General features: G+C 38.3%; 1 protein-coding gene across 5 annotated transcripts in view; it reads right to left on the bottom strand.

The window, feature by feature from the left end:
* CDC14A (cell division cycle 14A) overlaps positions 1–23,077 on the bottom strand; it is a 179,649-nt gene that overhangs the window by 15,473 nt on the left and 141,099 nt on the right. For 3 of the 5 annotated variants that reach the window (XM_063625594.1, XM_063625591.1, XM_063625590.1), the window contains 5 exons: positions 20,285–20,444; positions 9,810–9,922; positions 8,719–8,766; positions 6,561–6,683; positions 5,309–5,840 (listed from right to left, as the gene is read on the bottom strand). In XM_063625594.1, the coding sequence (XP_063481664.1) occupies positions 5,390–5,840; positions 6,561–6,683; positions 8,719–8,766; positions 9,810–9,922; positions 20,285–20,444 (895 nt within the window). In that variant the 3' untranslated portion in view covers positions 5,309–5,389. Of the gene's footprint in view, positions 1–5,308; positions 5,841–6,560; positions 6,684–8,718; positions 8,767–9,809; positions 9,923–20,284; positions 20,445–23,077 lie in introns of those variants that run through there. The other 2 variants (XM_063625593.1, XM_063625592.1) reach the window with 1 other exon arrangement.

Genomic DNA, 23,077 nt, shown 5'->3' with positions numbered 1-23,077 from the left:
ATGAACATTGTGGGAGAAGAAGACAAGAGAATAAGCAAGATAAATGCTGGTGCAAAGATACAATACTACAGAAATGCAGTACAGAGGGCCTGAAAGCTCAGCAAAGAAAGTCAGTATTTATGTTCTAGCACTAAGGGACCACTGGTCATTTCTGAACAGGGAAATAAGATGTTGAAATCTGTATCTCTTATCTGGCAATGCTTTAAAGCAGGGGTTGGCAAACTGCAGCTCACTATCCAAATGCAACCCACCACCTATTTTTGTTAATAATGTTTTATTTAATATAGCCACACCATTCGTTTATGTATTGAGTTGAATAGTTGGGACACAAAGCTAAAAATCTTTACTATCTGGCCCTTTACAGAAAAAGTTTGCCAACCCTACTTTAAAGTAGGAATTAAAGGTGGAAAGAGACAAGTTAGGAAGATCATCAAAGATCCAAACACAATAGGGATGAGGAAGCAACTGAATGGAGAAGAAAGGAAAAATTCCAAGAGACAATGGCACCACTGACATTACCGACAACCTTCACTATGAGAATATCCCTGCAAATATTTGAAGATTAAGATAGAAGAGTGCATAACAAAGCTTATTACAGGCTATAATAAGTTTCACTTATTTGTATAGTTTTATTATTAAAGCTATAGAGCATTCATTCATTTAACCATCCATCATTTTATCCAATCAACAAATACTTAATGAATGCCTAATATATGCCATGCACAGGGCATATAACTATAAAAACCAGAGGCACCATCCCTGCCCTCACAAAGCATATAGTCTAGTGGATGATAAAAATTCTGAGTGAAAAAGAGTATTCTGATTTAGACCAAGGTGGGATATAGAGAGGCTTATGGGAGAAGCAACATGAACTAACTCAGAGTTGGGGGTCAGGTAAGGTCAATGTAGATGACTAGTAATCCAGTGATTAAGTGTCATAAAAATAAAGCATAGCAAATATTCAAGACAGATACCACAAGTAATTTCAATTTAATAAAATACTTCCACCCCACCTACACCATAATCACATGTCCCTCATTTCTTAAGCTTCTGAAGACTCCTCTGAGTGTCAGGGAGTGAAATTCATTTTTTACAGTAAGTGGGTCAACAAAAATGTAACCTTGTGTGTGTGCATTGCACAGGGCAGTAGAAACTGCAAGACTAGCAAAAGAGGACAAATTAATAAAAATAAAATCTGACTGTTCCTCAGCATTCTGTCACAACTATAAGGAATCCTTAACATTTGTTCTTGTTTTCTGTGTTAAACGATTTAATGACAGAATAAGGAAATCATTTTTACATTTTTCTGGGGGCTGAACTGCTGCAAAAAGTGAGTGAGCAATTGCAGCTTTCAAAAGAGATGCTAATTGTAGCTTTTAAAATATTAGATTCCCTCTAAATACCCATCACCCCCATCCCCTAAGAGTTTCTGGGTCTTTCTTAAAGGTTCTGGGAGGATATTGCCATGCAGACTTCATTTTCCTACCTAAGAATTTTAAAACATTTTTATTGAGTGATTTTCCTAGTTCTTCAAGGCTCCTAATCTCACATCTTCAGAAGTACTAGAACTAGAAGTATGATCTTATTTAGACAATAAACCCAGTATAATTAGACAAGTTCCACTGGACCATGAACAAAAATAACTCATAATCTCCTATCTTATTCCACACAAAGTGGGGATTTTCATCATAATTTAGCTTTTTGACCACAAGTCAGCAGAAGTAGGACTTGGAGCTTTCCCTCTCACAGGAGGTTTTCTAAGCAAAGTTAAAGTGGAGAAGGTCTGCTACAAAGACCTGCTGCTTCTTACTTCCAGGGAGGGTGAGACGGAGGAAAATGTTGTGTTGATAATTCTATTTATAAATGCTTTTCTTTACAATAAGATGATAAATTTAGGAGGGAGGAGAAGGGAAGTGGCAGCAACTGCCCACACAGACTATTACTTAAATTGAATTATTTAAAAATCACTCTATTCTAGCCAGAAGAGGGATGAGGAGGAGGAGAAGTGAAAAGAAATAACAAAATATGGAACGAGACCCAAATCAAGTTATGTAAACATCATTAGGGGAGATTAACAATTGTCTAAAGAATGCCCCCATGGTTCTACCAGCAAAGAGGAGAACAAAAAAGTAGAACATTATTCTTGTCAAGCTACCAATGCTACTGGCATTCAGCTATAAATGTTGATTACACAATACCTTTACGTATGTAGTCTGCAAGGTATTTACATAGTCATGCATCACTTAATGACAAAGATACATTCTGCGAATGCATCCTTAGGCAATTTCATTGCTGTGTGCATGATACAGCGCACTTACACAAACCTAGACGGTATAGCCTATTGCTTCTAGGCTGCAAACCTGTACAGCATGTTACTCTACTGAATATTGTAGGCAACTATAACACAATGGTAAGTATGTGTGTCTAAACATACCTAAACATAGAAAATATACAGTAAAAATATGGTATAAAAGATTTAAAAATTGTACACCTGTAAAGGGCACTTACCATTTATAGAGCTTGCAGGACGGGAAGTTGCTCTGGGTGAGTCAGTGGGTGAGTGGTGAGTGAACATGAAGGCCTAGGACATTACTGAACACTACTGTAGACTTTATAAATGCTGTACACTTAGGTTATACTAAATCTATGTTAAAAATTTTTCTTTCATCAATAATCAATTAACCTTAGCTTACTGTAACATTTGTATTTTATAAACTTAATTGTTTTAACTTTTGGCTCTTTTATAATAATACTTAGTTTATTATTTTTAAATTTTTTTATCAACTCCCAATTGCTTGAAATTAACACTTAAAATAAGCATTGTATGTGTAACTGTACCAAGTATTTTCTTCCTTTACATCCTTATCCTATATTTTTTTATTTTAAATATTTTTAGTATTTACTTTCTAAATTTTTGTTTAAAATGAAGACACAAACACACACATTAGCCTGGGCCTACACCAGGTCAGGATAGTCAATGTCACTGTCTTCCACATCCACATCTTGTCCCACTGGAAGGTCTTCAGGAGCAGTAACACGTGGAGCTGTCATTTCCTATAACAACAATGCCTTCTTCTGGAATACCTCCTGAAGGGCCTGCCTGAGGCTTACAGTTAACTTTTGTTTTAATAAGGAGAAGGTGTATACTCTGAAATAATGATATAAAGTACAGCACAGTATATACATAGGCCAGTAACAGGTATTTATTACCAAGTGTTATGCGCTGTACATAATTGTATTGCTAGACTTTTATATGGCTGCAGCACAGTAGGTCTGTTTACACCAGCATCACCACAACACATGAGTACTGCGGTTATAACCCTACAAGGGCTACGACGTCACTAGGCAATAGGAATTTTTCAGCTCCATTATAATCTTATGGGACCACCACTGTATACGTGGTCTGTTATTGACCAAAACATCATTAGGCAGCACATGACTGTATGATTATCTATATATCTCTAGCACTTTTTCTGAAAATGGAAAGATCTGCATTCTGATCCAAAAGAAGAGGCTGATCCACAATCAGTATGTGAAAATGCTGACTGAACTCAATGCCTGCTGGAAAGTATGATTTATAAATATAGTTAGGAAAATGTAAATATATTATCTTTTTACATCTAATCCTTAGTTACATGGATTTAAGTTTTTATGATACCTATACACCCAATTTATATAGTGGGATCATGGGATCAGAATCAGATTAAGGGGTAGATGGGCTGGCAATTTCCTAGGACCCTAATCTGTAAAGGAGTCTAAACTAATGCCAAGGCCAAGCATGGTGGCTCATGCCTGTAAAATCGGACAGAGAAAATCAGATATGCCAGGCTCCTCTTAGGGAATGGGTTGAGAGTGGACAGAGAGGGAAAAAATTTTAAAAGAGGTCTGAGGTAGGGACAGGAGTGGTAATGAATCTAATGCAACCACACATGAACACACACACACACACACACACACACACACTGCATTATCATGTTAGAAAACATCCTCATCCTCATGGTTTCTATTTTTTTTTTTTTTTTTTGAGTCTCGCTCTGTCACCCAGGCTGGAGTGCTGTGGTGCGATCTTGGCTCACTGCAGCTTCCACCTCCCGGGTTCTAAGGGATTCTCCTGCCTTACAGTAGCTGGGATTACAGGTGCGCACCACCACGCCCAGCTAATTTTGTATTTCTGGTAGAGACGGGGTTTCACCATGTTGGCCAGGCTGGTCTCGAACTCCTGACCTCAGGTAATCCACCAGCCCTGGCCTCCCAAAGTGCTGGGATTATAGGCGTGAGCCACTGCACCTGGCCCATCCTCATGGTTTCTAAACTGTCAACTAAAGAAAGTAGATGTCATTAAGGATGAACCATGGGTCTCCTGTTTTGCTGAGTGGGCCATATGCAGCACACTGCCACCAGCACCTTTCCTCCTCCCCTCTTCTCTACAGAAGCAGCCACTCCCTAGATGATGGCTGAGGAAATGTTTCAAGAATAGCAAGCGTGAAGGGACACCAGGCCAGAGCCGTCCAAGACACCCAGGGCTTGTTCATGCCCTGAGTACAATTAGTGTTGCAACACTGTATGTATATGTACCATGCTTCATATTTCCTTAATATATAGGATTGATTTCTCCTTCCTATTTGTCCTTGTTCCTCTCAAGTCAAAACTCACATTCCTATAGATCTCAACACCCCTAGAGACAATCAAAACAGGTTATTAAAGTAATTCATAATAGGAGTTTACCAACAGAGTTTAGCTTACCAGGTACTGTTGATTGTTAAAGAGAGCTTGGTAACCTAAATAGAGATCTCATTGGTAAGCTGTGTCTGGAGGTCTTCCCACCTTTCTCTAGAAGAGTGCTGGCTACTTTTAAACACCTTCCTGATACTCTGCTTGCTCCCCCCCTTGCATCCCAGGTACCTACCTATAAGCCCTTCTTAGAAACATCTTCCACTTGCCACTTATTTTATTCTGGGTCAGTTCCTTGCAGGAGGTGAAATATTCAGTGGCCTAATGCTTAGTTCTAGGAAGAAACTGTTCATTCAGCACCTTCCACGTTTCAATACTCCAAAATTAATTCACTGATACATGATGTGGAAAAAGCCATAATTCCCCAAACCAGCACATCCCCAGCAAATGCTATCCACTGTATGAATCAGCTCCTGGCTTAGCACCAAATATTCAGAGTGACTGGAAACATAACTGAAAAGTAACTGAAGTCAACAATGCCCATAATCAAAAGAATGAAAGCTATTTCCCTTTTAAGAGAAACTACTTAAAAAGGAGTTGGAGGTAGGAAGAAAAAGAAGGAAGGAAGAAAACCCAGTTGAAACTTGGCATTTACTTGAAGAGGAGCTAGCAGAATGTAGTGCATAGACAGTTTCACAGCACAGAGGGAAGGCATCGCTCAGAAGGCTTCCTCGGCACTATTAAATTTCTTTGGTGGCAGCCTCGGCTGGGAAGGCAAGGCACAGAAGTTGCATTCAGGGTTCTGAGGACCAGGAGGTGGTGTCTCCGAACTTACAGGGATAGAACGGCTCAGGAATCTCGCTGAAGAAGAAGAAAGCCCGGTGTAGGAGGGTCGGAGGATGGTGGTATGCTCCTCTGTCTTTGCGCTGTGGGGGCCTGGGGGGCTGTTCAGGTTGCCCCTGTTGCTGTTGCTGCTTCTGTTGTACTGATTGTTGTTGAGCTCAGGGTAATTTCTGGTAGTTGGCTGGGAGCTGCCATTCAAGAGGTTGGTAAACAGGCTGGCTGTGAAGCCTGCCTTAGAGGATGAGGAGGTCTTTTTGTTCTCTGGATCATCTGTTGCAGCATTCAAGTTCCCTAGAGAACTGGCTAGCCGGGAGTTTATGGAAAAGCTGAATGGAAAACACAAGTGAGGAGGGAAAAAACAGACAACAATGTACAATCACACAGAGCTCATGTTTCTAAAACACATACTCATGACATTAGGGGAACATGATGAAGATGAGTCTGATCAATGTGAATGATGTCAGGATGGCTTCTTCATCACCCTTGGTGTTATGATAATATGTAGCCTTGAGTTATACATATCAAGTTGCTTTGTCAAAAGCAGTTAACTAGGACCCAAGAAACTAGCTAAAACACTTTGACTACAGATCTTGAAATAGAACATCACGGAGTTTTATTTACCCTGGGGAGGAAAGTAAAGGAAAAGGGCCATGTAAGGGGAGCGTTAAAAGCAGACTTAAGTACATATTCAATCACATGACTACATCAAACATCCCACCCATTTTGGTTAGTTCTCCCTAGCCTATACGTGTCAGCTGAGAAATGACAATATCATTTGTATATATAACTGAACTCCATTTTCTGGATCACATTAAGCCAGCTGCTCACTCTCTAGAAGAAGAGCACGCTCTGCACCATTCCCTCCACAACCTTGTCTCCTGCCTTCCCAAGACAGGAACGGAAGCCCCAGAACATCACAGGGTCTTCCATGGTTTCTCCTCTTCTCCCTTGTCCCCTCCTCTGACAAAACTGCAGCTAAACTCATCGCCTGCTGCAAGCTTCCTTTACCTCAAACCAGCACCTTAGAAGAGGGAGAGAAAAATTACCTTCTTACAGTGGCACCTGAAGACAAAGCAGTTCTGTTGATCCTCTTGGCCGTCGCTGAAGGGGACAGTGCCATTTTTGATGTCTTCAAAGTAGGTGCAGATCCTTGCAGGGATGAACTTAATCTTTGTGGAGAAAAATGGCAAATTGTCACAATAAAGTATTCTTATCTTAAACATTCAGCAACTAACTAGGACAAGATAAATTAAACAATCTTAAAGATATCATGACAGGTCCTAATAGTGATGACAGCAGTGGCAGCCATCACTGACACAGCGCTAACTCTGCCAGGCACTGTTCTAAGAACCTTAAAGATGTCAGCTCAGCTTGTCCTCACAACAACCCTACGAAGTAGCTAATATTGCTGTCCTTACTTTATAAGTGAGGAAACAAAAACACAGAGGAAAAGTTCCTCATCCAGTCACTCAGTTAGTGAATAGCAGACCTGGGATTCAAACCCAGGAGTCAAAGTCCTGCTCTTAGCCATGATCCTGTCTTCCTGGGTCACTGCCCTTCTTTGCCACTGGTATTCATTCCTCAGCACAACCTTAGATTCCACTTCTTATATTTCAAATCCATCCTCTCCTTTTTCACCCTACAAACTACCCTAGGCGAGGCCATCTTTATTTCTTATCCTTGACTACGAGTGGCATCTTTTAATCTTATTCCTAAACAATTCAAATTGTGAATAGCCTTCAGTGAATCATGTCACTTCACTGTTTAAATCATTTCATCTTTCCTCTGTGCCCATAAGCCTATAGAAACTCTTTGGCTTGGCTTCTGCAGCCCCTCCAAAATCTGGACAGGTCCTTCTTTCCACACTTTCCCATTGGACATCTCTATTCCAGCTACATAAAAATGCCTTGAGTTCCCTGAATGGGTAGCATCCACACGTTTGTTCAGTTTGCACAGACTATTTTCCCTGCCAGGGCATTTTCTCATCTCCTTCCCATCCTCTACATCTTATCTTCCATGTCCATTTGACCCACTTGTATCACACTTAGCCTTTAATGGTCCAATCAGCTGTTACCTCATCAAGCAAGCCTTCTCTGAGTTCCCAAGCAATATATGTTTCATCATATATTCTCATAGTAAATCATAGCTCTTATACCATATTGCATCATCTGGTATTTGTCTATCTCCGTTACTTGATATAAGCTCCTTGAGGGCAAAGACTTCTCTCTCATTTCAATTCCCAGTGGCTAGCACAGTGCTGGATTCTGAGCAGGTGCTCAATAAATATTTGCCAAGTGGACAAAAAGGAAAAACTGACTCAAATCTGGAGAGGCAGGGCCCAGTCATAATCTTAATACCAAATCTGTTTGATCCTAGATAAATCATTTAATATAGCTGAACTCTGTTTTCCTCTCTGCTAGAGAAAAGCTTATTTACTTGTAGACTCTTTCCTTCATTATCCACCCACCAAACAGCAGCTTAAGCTCATGTTTTGCCTCCAAAATAAAAATGGAAAAAGTTCTACAAAGAAGCAATTCGAGCTTCTCCAGAAGCTCCAGAAGCTTGAGGCCTCTTAGAACTGCCCTCACTAAACAGTCCTAAACCTAAGAATGAATAAGAACCAGCAGGTGAAGAGCTTCTTTCCCCTATTTCATCAACACTCTTGGCCAAACGTCTCTACTGCTCTCACCAAGTGCCACACCGGATCATGGTACCACTCCAGGAGGTTTCAGGGGACATTTTTCCACAGAACAAACTAGTGTTCCCTCTTGAAAAGGAAGGTAGAGAAGAAAATAAGACTAGAAAATAAAGGAGGGGAACGAATGCATGCTGATTGGGAAAAAATAGAGGGAAAGAGGACCAATAAAAATGAAAATAATTTAAGCTAGATCTATCACTAGATCAAAAGGAAAGATGCAGAGCACCTGTAGTTTCTTAGAGACCCCCCACAATGTGCTAAGAGCACAAAATACATCGATGTCTCTACCACCACCACACAGCCCTGTGGGCATGCCAGCAAAAAAAAAATCCTTTTTTTTTTGGTAAGCATTAAAAATAAGGCATAAACAATATGGAAGAGAAAGGAAGCAATTTAAAAAGCAAAAAGCTGTGTACAGTTGATTTTCGTGTTTGAGGCTTGGGAAACATGGCTAAAAGGAAGCATATATTTACAAGCTACTAGACATTCAACCTCATTGGCAGTACCTGAAAGGCTGGGACACTGCTCTTGGGTGTCCTTTTGTATCATCCGACCTGCGGAAATCAAAGACAGATGCTCACATATCACCAGGCCACACGTTTTCAAAAAGACCACAAGGCACATCAAATGGTATCAAACCAGTAAAAATATTAAATTAGCAAAAGGGAGAAACCTTGCAAATGGATATTAGATTACCCAGAACCAGGTTTTCTCATAATACTGCAGAAAATGATAACCTCATCTTTGAGCAATATGAACCTTTATTCCTTAGATCAGGAACTCAGTAAAGACCCAATCTGACTACAGTGTTATAGGTTCTCCCAGATTACACATGAAAACTAAATTCCTTGTGAATCTGTTTGGTGTTTACCATACCGGCAAAACATCCTTCTGCTATGTGTATCTCTTATTTATAAGTCAAAAAAATGCTGCTGCTTCCCATTATATTAATTTGTGGACTGGGGCCTTGCCACCCAGTATATTGTAATTTTAAAAAATGATGATATTTACAAATGTTTCCAGCTTTTGATTCCCCTTTTTTTTAACCCAATCTGAGCTATCAGCAGGTTTCAAATGTTGTGATCAGAAGTCAAGTCTCATCATTGATTCCATAAGTCAAGATGGCTTATAACTTTACAGGCACAGGTAAGAATTGCTTATTCAACTTTTCAAAAATAGAAGGTAAAGCTGAGGAACTAGCTTAGATTGCCAGAGACTGGCATTCAACACTTTTATATACACTATGAGTCAATACAAAAGCCTCAGCACACCTGTGAGGATCCAACACAGGACAAGAAACTCATTCACAGCAGAAGGGGAGAAATCCAAACGGAATTTGAAACAGAGTCCCAGAGATAACTGCTTTGCAGCTTAAGGTAGAATTCCAGAGACTGAGATGCAGCAGTTGCTTTTGATAAACTTCTAAACTTTAGCTACTCCCAACAGTGATAAAATAATTAATAAACAACATAAAATAGTAAACTTAGTATTTGTAGAACAAAATTCAAAAGAGAAGATTACAGATTAAAGAGAAGATTAAATGTTCTATTCACAAAGGGAAGCACACTATGAATTGAAGTGTTTAAAAGAGATCTACCTAAATGCACAGGATGGTGAGGTACGTGGCTGTCTCTGACTTTTTAAGGCACGTAGTTTGTCTCCCTGGGTTATACCATTTTTCATTTCCACATCATCATCTTCTAAGTTATTCTGGAAAAAAATACATGTTCCACAGAAAGGTCAAAATTTGGCTTTATATAGGTTTCTTAACAGATTACATATATAGATACATTTTATACAGATTATCTTAATATAGATTAAGTCACTAAAGGTACTATGAATCAGCGTTGTCAAAGTTTACACAAAAGAACCCTCGACTATTTGCCAGTTCAATAGGCAACAAGTCAAATTCCAAATCAAAGAAGCATGGGAATAGATGTGGTAGAATATAAAAGGAGCTGTTTGTTACACTGGACAGCAACAGAGGAGACTCTCTCCTGCAGACACAATCATACGTTGGAATATAGCCTAGATATAGAAGGGCCCACAGATGCAGTACAAATATGTTTTTAGATACTACCAGGAGCCATCACTGCAAATTCCATAATTTGTTTACAAAAATACGAGATAAAAATACTTTAGGAAATCTATACAGTAAGTTATTAACACAGTAATCATGTAACACTAGTAAAAGCACACAAGCCCTTTTCAAAAGGATTTAAAGGACCACGTTCACTAGATCTTTCCTTCTGAAATAACTCTTTATAGTTTGAAAAACAGAAGTACCATGCTAGTCTCTTCAAATGCTAGTCTCTTCAATAGCCCTGATGCAGGGGGAGGCACTGGTACCCTTAATTTATCGATGAAAAAAGGACATACTCATGGCAGTTAGGAATATTGCCCAAGCTCCCATAAACTCTTAATGACCTTCGTATGACTTCAAAATTAGATTTCTTGTCCCAAGATGCAATGTTCTTTCTAAAATATATGCCATAGCACACTGTCATTGCACCAGTGAAGACTGTATTTTGCCTTTTTTCCTCAACTGAAAAATCAAAGTGCTTGGATTTGCTAAAATCCCTCCCAGCCATAATAGTCCCCTCCCCTATTTAAAACTAGAATTCTTGTTTGATGAAAAATGTACTTCCATCAGTCACATTTGAGTCATTTCTCATCGCAATACCTCCTCATTCCCTGCCACCTATGTTGGGTTCCACAGGTAACCCTGGGACTCAGTAAAAAGACCAAACCTCACCATCACATCTCTGAGTTTAAAAAAGAAATAAAGAAATGCAAAGCACAAGGTCAGTGGGAAAGAAAGAATAAGGACAAAAGCTTCCTAGAGGCAGTCCCTTAAAGAACGGGTACAAGTGACGCAGCCCAATATCCCAGGAAAGGTCGTCCTGCCCAAGAAGTATACCAGCTCAATAGTTACAGGATCATGGAGTCTTCATGAGAGAGGGTTCTCTTAGAGTCTCAAGTTGCATTTCTAAAAAGTCTCCAGGAATCAGTTTTACCATTCAGTTCTATCCATACAACCCCAATGTGGGAGGAACTTATTACCATCAAAGAAGCCTGCAAGAACAGAAATCAGGAAGATCTGACAGCTAGGCTTGCCAGTGGGATGGTGCACCTGAGAAGGTGAGCTTAGCTTCACCAGGCTGCAGTAAGCACTCAATGTGCTGGGATGTTACCAGTTACTTAGCACAGAGCCAGTTTCCTGAATATGAGGTGAGGCCAAAAAACACATAGTCCCTCATGAGAATGGCCACGAAAACTTCTAGGAGGACCTGACAGTATCCTTGCCACAATCAGTTTCATTGTCAACCAGGTGCTTTTGTACCAGGAAAGCTTATTTGTTCCTCCAACTAGGAAGATCTTTGTGTTTCCCACTAGAACCACCTTCACAATTATAAATACAAAATGATTCTTAACCTGTAATTCTAAAATTCAACCTTTCAGGTAAGTATAAAGGTAAAACAGATATAAAAATTTACCTCCCATACAATCTTTCTGAGAAAACTATTACAGGATATGCTCTTCAGGAAAAAAGGAAAGACAACATGAGATCCAAGAAAATTAGGGATCTAACTGAAGAATATGAAGAAGAGTTAGAGAATGAGACTATATAGTCCTGATCCTAGGACTTCACACACACACACACGCACACACACACACACACACATACACACACACACACGTACACACACACAGCAGGACTAAGAACAACCAGTCCAAGTTAGAAGGGAGAAATGTCTTCAGGAAAAGAATGGAATTAGAATGGAATTTTGCTGTGTTGAGATTTTGAAAAAATTTAAAATTGTTTGGCACAACTTTTTAAAGCATTATCTTTTCCTAAATGCATAGAAAACTATGCAAATTTAAAAAGGCAATTAAGTATAGGACAAACAAAGAGAGCGTCAAAAAAGAAAACAGTCATAGTGTACTACTAAGCTCAAACCGTGAACAATATTTACATAGTAATAATGTGCACATGATTTGATTTAACGAATATAGTTATATTGGGAAATGGTGGTGACAGTGAGCTAGAAGAGCTGCATCCTGTCTACAACAACCAGGAGGCAATAGAAAAATGTCCAGAATTGATCAATTAAAAAACAGCAACATAAACAAGGTATTTGTAATAGAAATATGGCACTAAAAATAATACTATAATTTTCCTAGAGGTTTCCCCCTTTGGAAGTGGGTCCAGAGATACAGAAAGGCGAGAAAGGACACTGATATTTTTTGTTGCTAGAATTCAACACTTGTTGATATTTTTTAAGCTGTGATCATATATTGCTTGGAAAGAATAAAAGCATTTTAAAAGATATACAGTTAAACAGAAAATTAAATAACAGTACATTTTAAGTTATAATTACTTTACATGTATTTTTCTCTCATTCTACTGTGAATCTTAAAGGTCAAATATTTCTGTAAATTATGATACATCTCAAAATCAGAAAACAACAAAAATACTACAATACACAGCCATGCACTTAACTACCCAGATTTAACATACTTTTACTTCCTCTCCTCAAGTTTACTTAAACACCCTCACAGGAGCCACCACATTGTCTGTGATCAGCCTTGCGGGCCACCGTTCTCCCCCAGCTCCTCTCGGGTGGCTGTGGTGGTGATGACCACGAAGGTAGAGGTGTTTCTTCTTAAAAAAAAAAAAAAAAAAAGTATCTGGCTAGGCACAGTGGCTCACGCCTGTAATCCCAGCACTTTGGGAGGCCAAGGCAGGTGGATAACATGAGGCCAGGAGTTCAAGACCAGCCTGGCCCACATGGTGAAACCCCATGTCTACTAAAAATATAAAAATTAGCTGGGTATGGTGGCGCATGCCTGTAATCGCAGCTACTTGGGAGACTGAGGCATGAGAATCATTTGAACCTGGGAGGCAGAGGTTGCAGTGAGCTGAGATCATTCCACTGCACTCCAGCATGGGCCATAGAGACTGTCTCAAAAAAAAAAAAAAAAAAAAAAAAAAAAAAAAAATATATATATATATATATATATAGAGAGAGAGAGAGAGAGAGATGCTGATATATTTATGATATATTTTTATGTATTTAAATATATATACATTTACCATATATATGGAGATATGTTTACCATATGTTTGTCATTAGTAATAAAGTATAGGTAAACATGAAAAAATATTAAAACCACCTATATATTTACCATCAAAAGCAAAACACATTAACATTCTGGCACATAGTCTTCCAGAATTTTCCCTGTGCTATATAAAACCCCCAACCTACTTCTTCCTTACAAAAAGAGGTTGTATTACATACATATGCTGCTTTGTAACTTTTCTAACTTAAAAAACATACAGTGGAAGTTTTTCAGGGCAAATTTTTTAAAATCTCTGTCGTTTTATGGCTCCATAAAATTCCATTGTCTAGATATGCCTAATTTTATTATTTAACCGATAGCCTAGGTTAGGCTATTCTCTGTCTTTCATCACTATAAACAGCCTCAACAAACATACTCTTATATATACATGGTTTATGAAGACTCTCTTATTATTGCCTTAAGACAAATTCATAGAAGAGGAATTCCTTTTAAAGTCATCTTCCACATATGATCAAATTGCCCTCCAAAAAGGCTGTACTATTGTAAATTCCAACTAGCAATGTTTAAGAGCTTTTTATTCCCTAAACATTTGTCAATACTGCATACATTTTTAATACATTTGATAGGCATAAATAGCATCTCATCATTTAAATTTGTGTTTCTTCCATTTCTAGGGAAGTAGAACATTTTTTATGTTTACCAGCCAGGAGGGTTCCCATATTGTTTTATTTGTGCACATAGTATTTTGGTGATTTGTAAGAGTTCTTTATACCCACACGACCCCCTCATTTGCATATGTTGCATATATTTCCTCCCATTGATCACTGTGAGAATGAATTGGAGGTCAAGACTCGGGGGAGGGACACATTTAAGCGGCTATGCAGTAGTCTGATGAGAGATGATGGATTGGATTAGGGTATGGGAAATCACATGGGAGTCCAGACTTGAGGAGCGGGAAGAAGGGGGAAAGATCCAGACAGGCAATACAGGTCTGAAAAAATCTATAAAATGTAAACTGTATTATTTTTTGTCTAAACTAATCTTTTATTTTGTCTCTGTGGCCACTGTACAAAGTGTGGGGCATTTTTAGGACTATGAGAGATAGAATATATAAACTATAAAATTCTCAGTGATTAATAAATAGCCTTCAAACTCAACAAAAATAGTAACATTATTCAAAACATATTTACATTAAATTACAGAATTAAGGAACTAAAAAGCTATATGGAAAAGGTCTTTGGCCTCCTGGAATACTGAATAAGACACACAGACATAAATATAACAAGCCTTATATTTATTAGGGGATTGATCCTATAAGATATACCAAGTCATAAGAGCCTGTGGGAGGAAAATGTTTATTAGCAAATGCAGTACAATATATTGTGCGGCACAAATCAATCTCATGAGTTGGTAGCCAGGGGAGAGTTTGAAGACTTTTCTCATCAGGTGCTGTTAGGCCTCCTTCCTCATACCAGATTCATTCTTCATGATGACTAAAGAACACATTCACAAATGACAAATGAGGAGAACCCAACCTGGGCCTCCATTCTGCCCTTAGGCTCCAGCCCCTCTCCCTACGAAATGCCAGGGCAGACTCTCTCTTGTCCTAAGCTGGTCCAGGAGGAGCAGATTCCCTGGAATCTGCTGAAAAGAAACAAAACCACTTGGCTGATGCTGGCAATAATGAAGAACCCTACCTAGTCCAGGGAAGACCCTCCTATCTTTGTCCTCCACAGGCAAGGGGTCTGCTCTCAGATGCCCCATTGCCCTTTGGAGGATCTAAGCAGCAATACTCTTCCTTTTGGATACTGGACTGCCCTACATAAAGGCAAGAAAATGACCGTAAACTAAAATATTGTACCAAAAGAAGTACAATTAAAAAAAAATGAGTGACGACCTAGTGAAAGAACAAATAACAACATGAAGAATAAATATTTTATTCCACCAGCTGTTTTCTCTATACACAATCGTGTCCACAGATTTCAGCTGGATAAAGTAATTGCTGACCAAAACCTAAACAAAATCCTGGCACAGTAAGCTATAGGAAAGGCTGTGGAAAGTCTCATTAAGAAAAGATCTATGAGATAGAATATAGCACACTAGGGAATAAAGATGGAAGAGTCATAATAGAAAAATGACATAAATAGACAGTTTAAATAGAAATGAGTAAAAATAGAAGTCCAAGAACTGGAAGATAAAGATGAGAATGTAATTTTTAGCAGACTTTAATAAATTGGCTAGGAAAGGTGGCTGGGTCATCTCTAAAGTTCTTTTCAGCTCTCAGATGTTGAACCTATGAGATGTAAGTGCTGGAGAAAGGCAAAGATGTCATCTTTATAATAAGCTGCTTCTGATCAATAAAAAGTTTGAATTTATCAGAGCTACCCACATCTCTCTTCTGGCTGCCCCATTCACTGCCACTGCCACTGCCACTGGTTGGGACCTTTAAAACCTGGACCTCCCTATCACCAACTCCCTGGCCTTCCACCCTCAGCCCTATATGACACCATAGCCAGAGTGACCTCCCAGCACCATGATTCTGTGTGCTGTCACTCCCCTGCTTAACAACCTCTGGTGGATCCCAATGGCATTCAGATTAGAACTGGTCTTCATTGTCATAATGGGGGAAAGAAAGGTGCTTAAAAAGCAGGACATTAGAGATTTAATTTTTACTTCATAGATTTTTCTAAGATGTACCCTGCTTATGAGTACTTGATGGATTTTATAAATCACAATATCTCAAAGATGTAATTAAAACACTACATTCTTGTCTACTTGATCGTCAATCTGTATGAACTTGGCTGAATATTAGCAGCACCTGTATCTAATTAATATCACTAAGTCAAGAGCATCTACTGATTGGTATGCTAATATTGGCCTATAGCCCTAGAGTAGAAAGACAAAATGTAAAAACCCTGTTGTAATTCTGGACGAAGTTTATTAGCAGGGAATGGTTACAGTTTTGCTCAAAATTACTGTATATAATTTACTAAAGCCACACTGAAGACCTCATAGAGTTAGCAGAGTATAGTGAGATGCCTCCCAGGAGGGTGGCTGAGGGCACAAACTTTGGAGCCAGAGCTCAGAAGTTCAAATGACCACATCACCATGTACTCAGGATCTTGGGCAGATGGTTTGACCTCTACCTCAGGTATGTCTCCTGTAAATGGGCCTAGTAACAGTGCCTATTTCATATGGCTACTGTAAGTATTAATAGAGTTCATTAATGTCAAGTGCCTAAAACAGTTCCTGGCATATAGTACCTTCATGCTAAGATCCTGATTTAATATTTGCCCTTTAAATAAAGTACTTTAAATTCTATCTTTTAAAATAGCTCCAAGCCATAATGGACCCATAGGCCCCTAAATGTTAAAGTGAGCACTTATTGCTAGTACTATTTTGTATTTGAGCACATAATGCACTTGTGTAGCTTAGATTATTACTAATTTCATGTCTCTGCCCTTTTTTTTTCTCTGAAACTATAAGCCTTCTTCATCCATTCACATAATACTTATTAAGGCCTTTTGCCAAAAATAGAATCATGATGAAGACAAATAAAAGTCTCTACCTTCCTAGAGAGTATCACCGAGCAGGGAAGGAGGGATGAGGACTGTGGGGGAAAAGTATAGTGCAAGGAAGGAGCAGGGAGCAGGGAGCCTAACCTAGACCCACAGGATGGGCTGTGTATATTTCATAGAGCCCAGCCCAGCACTGAAGTCCAGGCTCAATAAAGGTGAAGCCTCTGTTTTATTTCTCATAACCCTAAGTGGGCAAAGAACCACAACTAAACCACAACTTAGTCCATCAATATGACCTATATCATTCTGGATATTTTCCTTTCACCTACATCCTAAGCACTAAAAAACTGTATTTTTTTTTTTTTTTTGAGACGGAGTCTTGCTCTGTTGCCCAGGCTGGAGTGCAGTGGCATGATCTCAGCTCACTGCAACCTCCACCTCTCGGGTTCAAGTGATTCTCGTGCCTCAGCCTCCCAAGAAGCTGGGACTATAGGCATGTGCCATCACACCTGGCTAATTTTTTTTTCTATTTTTAGTAGAGATGGGGTTTCGTTACACTGGCCAGCCTGGTCTCAAACTCCTGACTTCAAGTGATCCATCCACCTCAGCCTCCCAAAGTGCCAGGATTACAGGCATAAGCCACCACGCCCAGCCTAAAAAACTCTATTCGAATTCTCCAAATCTGGTAATACAGAGCTTCCTAGTAACTAATCACAAGAAAATTACTGTAGGCCTAGAAAGAAAAAAAAAATTAGAATCTCTGCTTTTAATCTTTTTTTTTAAAGGCAATCTCAAGAGGAATACTGCCTTTTTGCACTTTCTATATATACAAACTAAGTAAATCCAGAAATTCCATGGACTTTTACCCTGCATGCAACTTGAAACACATTAAATTCTTACAGCAGTCTCAATCTATTTTTCCATGTGCAATTTATAAGAACAATAAAGACATCACCAACTCTGTTAAGTCCAATTTTGAGTAAGCGAATTTTCCATATTCATGTGATATTCCAGAGCTGGCACTAGATAAGCATGGCAAGAAAAGTGCTTGTAAGAGTTACTTGCACAAAGCCATTAACTAGTTAATAAAGTAGTCCAAGAGCCTATACATGATGCTGTGTAAAATATTCACCATACCATCATTCTCTGGCATCTCTGAATTCTTTCATTTCTACTCTTGAATTTCAGAAACAATAGCATTTCAAAGGCTAAAACTAAAATAATGATGGGGGTGCTATGGTCTGAATATTTGTAGCCCCCAAAATTCGTATGTTGAAATCCCAATCCCCCAAGGTGACGGCATTAAGAGTTTGTTTGCCCTTTTTGCCATGTGAAGATACAGAAGGTGCTGTCTATGAACCACTAGGCAGGCCCTCACCAGACAACAAATCTGTTGATGCCTTGATCTTGAATTTCCCAATCTGCAGAACTGTGAGAAATAAATTTCTGTTGTTTATAAGCCAGCTAGCCTGTAGTGTTTTGTTACAGCAGCCCAAATGGACTAAGACGGGGGAGTAGACTTATATATACTTATATTTAAAACTGACTTATTTAAAATTCCAATCATATTGCATTCCTTACCCTCACAGTGATACATAAATGTTAAGTATTCTTAAGTTCAACAAATTGGGGATTAAAAGAGTATGAGAATAAAATGTTCTAACTACCAGATGTTAACTTAATCAAGATTATAATATAGAAAGTACTGTGTTCCTGCAAAGTAAATATGTTTCTCAGATAACGGGATTAACTTTATGTTTGTCTTTTCAGAGTTCATAACTCAAAGCCCTATTTACTTGAACTCAACCTGGGAAGGAAATGCTGACTACAGCAAGAAAAAGGTATTTTTGCTTAGCTATATTATCACGTTAAAATCTTAGTTCAGAGCCTTTCTTTTTATTTGCTCTTAATAGGTGAGACTGGAACACAGAGACAAGAAAAAGTCAACAAAGGCTCTAACATCAACATGACCTTGGATAAGGTGTACATTTCATCAGGACAGATGACTCTAAACTTAGTCACCTCATCAGTGGCCATCCTGGAGAACAGAGCACTGGGCTTAAAAATCAGTTCTTCCAACGGTCTCCATCCTTTGTCCTTGAAAGAAAACTCATGCTCCCAATCTCCAAGCACTCTGGCTATCTTTCTTGCTAAAAAGAAATCTGTTTGGGATGCCAATCATTAACCTAAGAGAGCTATGATGTGTTCCTTCCATTCTGGGTTCCTTGTGGGCTAGGCTTGAGCCATAGTATTTAGTTTAAGGCCCCTGTCCGGGTCTAATGGGTCACTGTCTAATAGAATGTAAATCTACACTTGTTGCTTCTACATTTTTTCTTTCTCTTTTCTTCTTTTTTACTTGTTTAGACACGGGTGCTTGCTCTGTCGCCCAGGATAGAGTGCAGTGATGCCATCATAGCTCACTACAGTTTCGACTCCTGGGCTCAAACATCCTCCCACCTCAGTCTCCCAAGTAATTGGGACCACACAGGCACACATCACCCTGCCTGGCTTGTTCCACTATTTTGAACAGGTCCTTTTTTTCTTTTTTTTTTTTTCTCCTTTAGAGATATAAAAATATAAACCAGATACTTAGCTTCACCTCAGGCATAACATGGTAGAAAGACCTAAACTAGGAATTGAATGTCCAGTTCTCAAAGTGGCCCCACTACTAAACAACCCTGGAACTTTGCACAAATCACAAATTTTCTGGGACCCCAGTTTCTTGTGTCTACAATAGTGGAACCAAACAAATGGTGTTTCAATGTTGTTTCTAGTTCCAAAAATGCTCATAATCCTAATTCTTAGTAAATCACTTCTATTTTTATTTAGAGGCAACATGGTGTGATATAAAAAAACACAAGCTTGGACTCAGACAGACATGGATTGAACCATGTTTGACATTGAGGTTAGAACATCTCTGATATGCAATTTCCTTCCTATAAAATAGAGATAGTATTACCTAACTCACCAGGTAGTTATGAATATTAATCAGACAATACATATCAACTATTTATGGTGGTTTGTTTACAGTAGAGCCTTAATTTTTTTTTTTTTAAAAGTGCCCTAATCATGTTTTCAAGTAGGCACTTACTTTAGAAATCAGCATGAATTTGAGGCTTTCAAAGCACCACTTGTGGTATGTATTATTTCCTCAATTGTCACATTAAAATTTTTCTTCTTGGTATCTATTTTAATTTTCAAATGGAAAGTTTGCTTTTCTGTTTCCTTTCTATAAATATTCTGCCTTACCAGAGTAGCCTCCTTTATAATTTACTCCTTAAATTATAGCTTTTTTTTTTAAGGGCAATTGGTTTCTTTCCTCTGCTTCTTGCTATATAGATGGATGACTCTGCTTCTAAAAACTTGATACTCATGGCATCCAGAGAAAAGACACTGCTATGTTATATAGGTCCAACTGAGAAACAAATGCAGAACATCAGTTTTAAGAATCTTCCTAGGGAAAACTTACCTCTCCAAATCGTTCCATGTTTTGTGTTTTTGAAAGATTTCCACCAATAGACATATCATCTAGGCTAGAAAGAATTTTATTAATACTTCCTTCACTGGATGGTCGATTTTTCAGTTTGGATCGGAAAATGTCTCCTTGGACCCACAACGATGCTTGTTTTCTGTATAAAAAACAAAACAAAACAAAAAGACAAGAAAAAGTTATTTTTAAAACAATCTACTCTTATCTCAAAGGTATGATGTCTTATAAAGGAAAAGATTTAGCAAATAAGCATTTACAAATCAGACTAGAAAGATTATGATATCTTAGAATAAAGAACAATGAAGTCACTTTCAAAAAGCCAAAATAAGGTTCTATATTAAACACAAATGTCATCCTCCAATATTTGTCTATATAGTTGACTGCTAAAGTCCTCAGATGCTAAGAACAAATTCCACAGCAATAAAGATTATAAGCCCATTTGTCTTTTAAATATTAATTTGAAATCTTCAATTTCTCAAATAGCAATTTGATATGACTATTTATAAAAACAGAGAGAATAACTAGACTCAAAACTGTACATGAAAGAACTTGAGTTAAATGGAGATATTACCCAAAAAAGTATTACATACCTACTTTTGGGTGGTACCATGAAAGGCCCTCACACATAACTTTAAAAACCTACTCTTAGAATCTAAAAGCAAGGCTTATATCCTCAGTTAGATTGTCCTTACAAAAGAAAATGTGTTTGAAGTTCATGTATAAACTTTCATTCATTAAGGCACAATCACAACTGTTTTCTTTTCTTTTTTTTTTGAGACGGAGTCTCGCTTTGTCGCCCAGGCTGGAGTGCAGTGGCGCAATCTCAGCTCACTGCAAGCTCCGCCTCCTGGCTCCTGCCATTCTCCTGCCTCAGCCTCTCCGAGTAGCTGGGACTACAGGCGCCCGCCACCACGCCCGGCTAATTTTTTGTATTTTTAGTAGAGACGAGGTTTCACCGTGGTCTCGATCTCCTGACCTTGTGATCCGCCCGCCTCGGCCTCCCAAAGTGCTGGGATTACAAGCGTGAGCCACCGCGCCCGGCCCACAACTGTTTTCAAAGTTATATGAAGATAATTTAAAATATGTAAGCAAAATGACGTTCTGAGGATTTTATTTTTATTGATGGGATCAGCTTCATACATTTCCTATAAGATAAACTATCCCATAAAATCACTTTATTTCTATCCTATAACACACTGTACAGAATAGAATTAAACTAAAAACACTGTGGTTCGTCATAAAAAAATCAACATCCAATGAAATAATAGCATTATCAAGGAGATGCCACCAGTAAGAACGTAGATTTTTTTTAAAGCAACAGGATTGAGTAATACTTTCTCACAAAGATTTCACATATCACATAAAATTCAGGTTAAAACACTGATCATTAGAGAAATGCAAATCAAAACCACAATGAGATACCACCACACACGAGTAAGAATGGCTATTATCAAAAAGTTAAAAAATAACAGATGCTGGTGAGGTTGCGGAGAGAAAGGAACACTTATACACTGTTGGTGGGTGTACAAATTAGTTCAACCATTGTGGAAAGCAGTGTGGCAATTCCTCAAAGAGTGACACACAGAATTACCATTCGTCCCAGCAATCCCATTACTGAGTATATATCTCGAGGAATATAAATCATTCTCCCATAAAGACACATACATGCAAATGTTCATGTAGCACTATTCACAATAGCAAAGACAAGGAATCAACCTAAATGTCCATCAATGATAGACTGGATAAAGAAAATGTGGTACATATACACCATGGAATACTATGCAGCCATAAAAAAGAATGAGACCATGTCATTTATGGGAACACGGATGGAGGCTCCCAAGCCTGCACATTGTGCACATGTACTCTAGAACTTAAAGTATATACTTAAAGTATAATAAAATATAAAGTATACACTTAAAATATAATAAATATAACAAAATAAAATATTTTATATTTATAATAAAATATATATCTTTTGATATCTCTCTCTGTATATACATATATATATATAGAGAGAGAGAGAGAGTTAGGTTGAAAAGAATAAAAATCATGATTACAAAAAAGAGAAGATTCAGCTCTGTCATAAATAGTGAGAAATTCAGATAAACGAAACACACAGGAAGGACAGGATGTAAGGATGAAAGACTGAATCCCTGTCCCTCAAGAAGGGATTTCTAGTTTAGGATGAGAAAAGCAAACAAATGAAGTCCAATATTATAAACCCTATGATCAGGATTTGCACAGGACCTCAGGAAAAGAGGCCCCTTACTCAATCTGAAGGAATCAAAAAGAAGTTCCCCAACATTCCAGAAGTATCTGGAAAGATGGGCAGGACTTACCCAGCTAAGAGTATTGCCAAGCAAAGAAAACAGTGTGGGCTGGAAAAATAGTGATATCAAAGAAAACAGCATGTTTATGAACATGAATTGTTTAATTTGGCTGAAGCAGAGGCTATGAGAGATGGGCCCTGAATGTCATCCTAAGGAATTCAAATTTGATCCCAAAAATACAGGAAAGACCTTTTAAGGGTCTTTAGGAATAAAAAACAAAGTGAGAACAGAGGAGAAGAAGGACATAAGAGGCTAGTTGAAAAAAATTCCAATTCCAAAAGAAGTTATAAAATGAAAATTCTGATGCTGCTGCCAACTTAAAGATGAAAATTACAAAGTGACAACTTTCACTTGCTTGGTTTGAAAGACGCAATCTGTCCCATCTCTGGAAAGGCTTGATTTGAACCTGAATATTAAAGATGAATAAGGTGTCAGAGCTGAT

Source organism: Symphalangus syndactylus, chromosome 12, assembly GCF_028878055.3.
Source record: "Symphalangus syndactylus isolate Jambi chromosome 12, NHGRI_mSymSyn1-v2.1_pri, whole genome shotgun sequence".
Classification (NCBI taxonomy): Eukaryota; Metazoa; Chordata; class Mammalia; order Primates; family Hylobatidae; genus Symphalangus; species Symphalangus syndactylus.
Note: the sequence above shows the minus strand (reverse complement) of the source record. Positions and strands in the feature narration are given on the sequence as shown.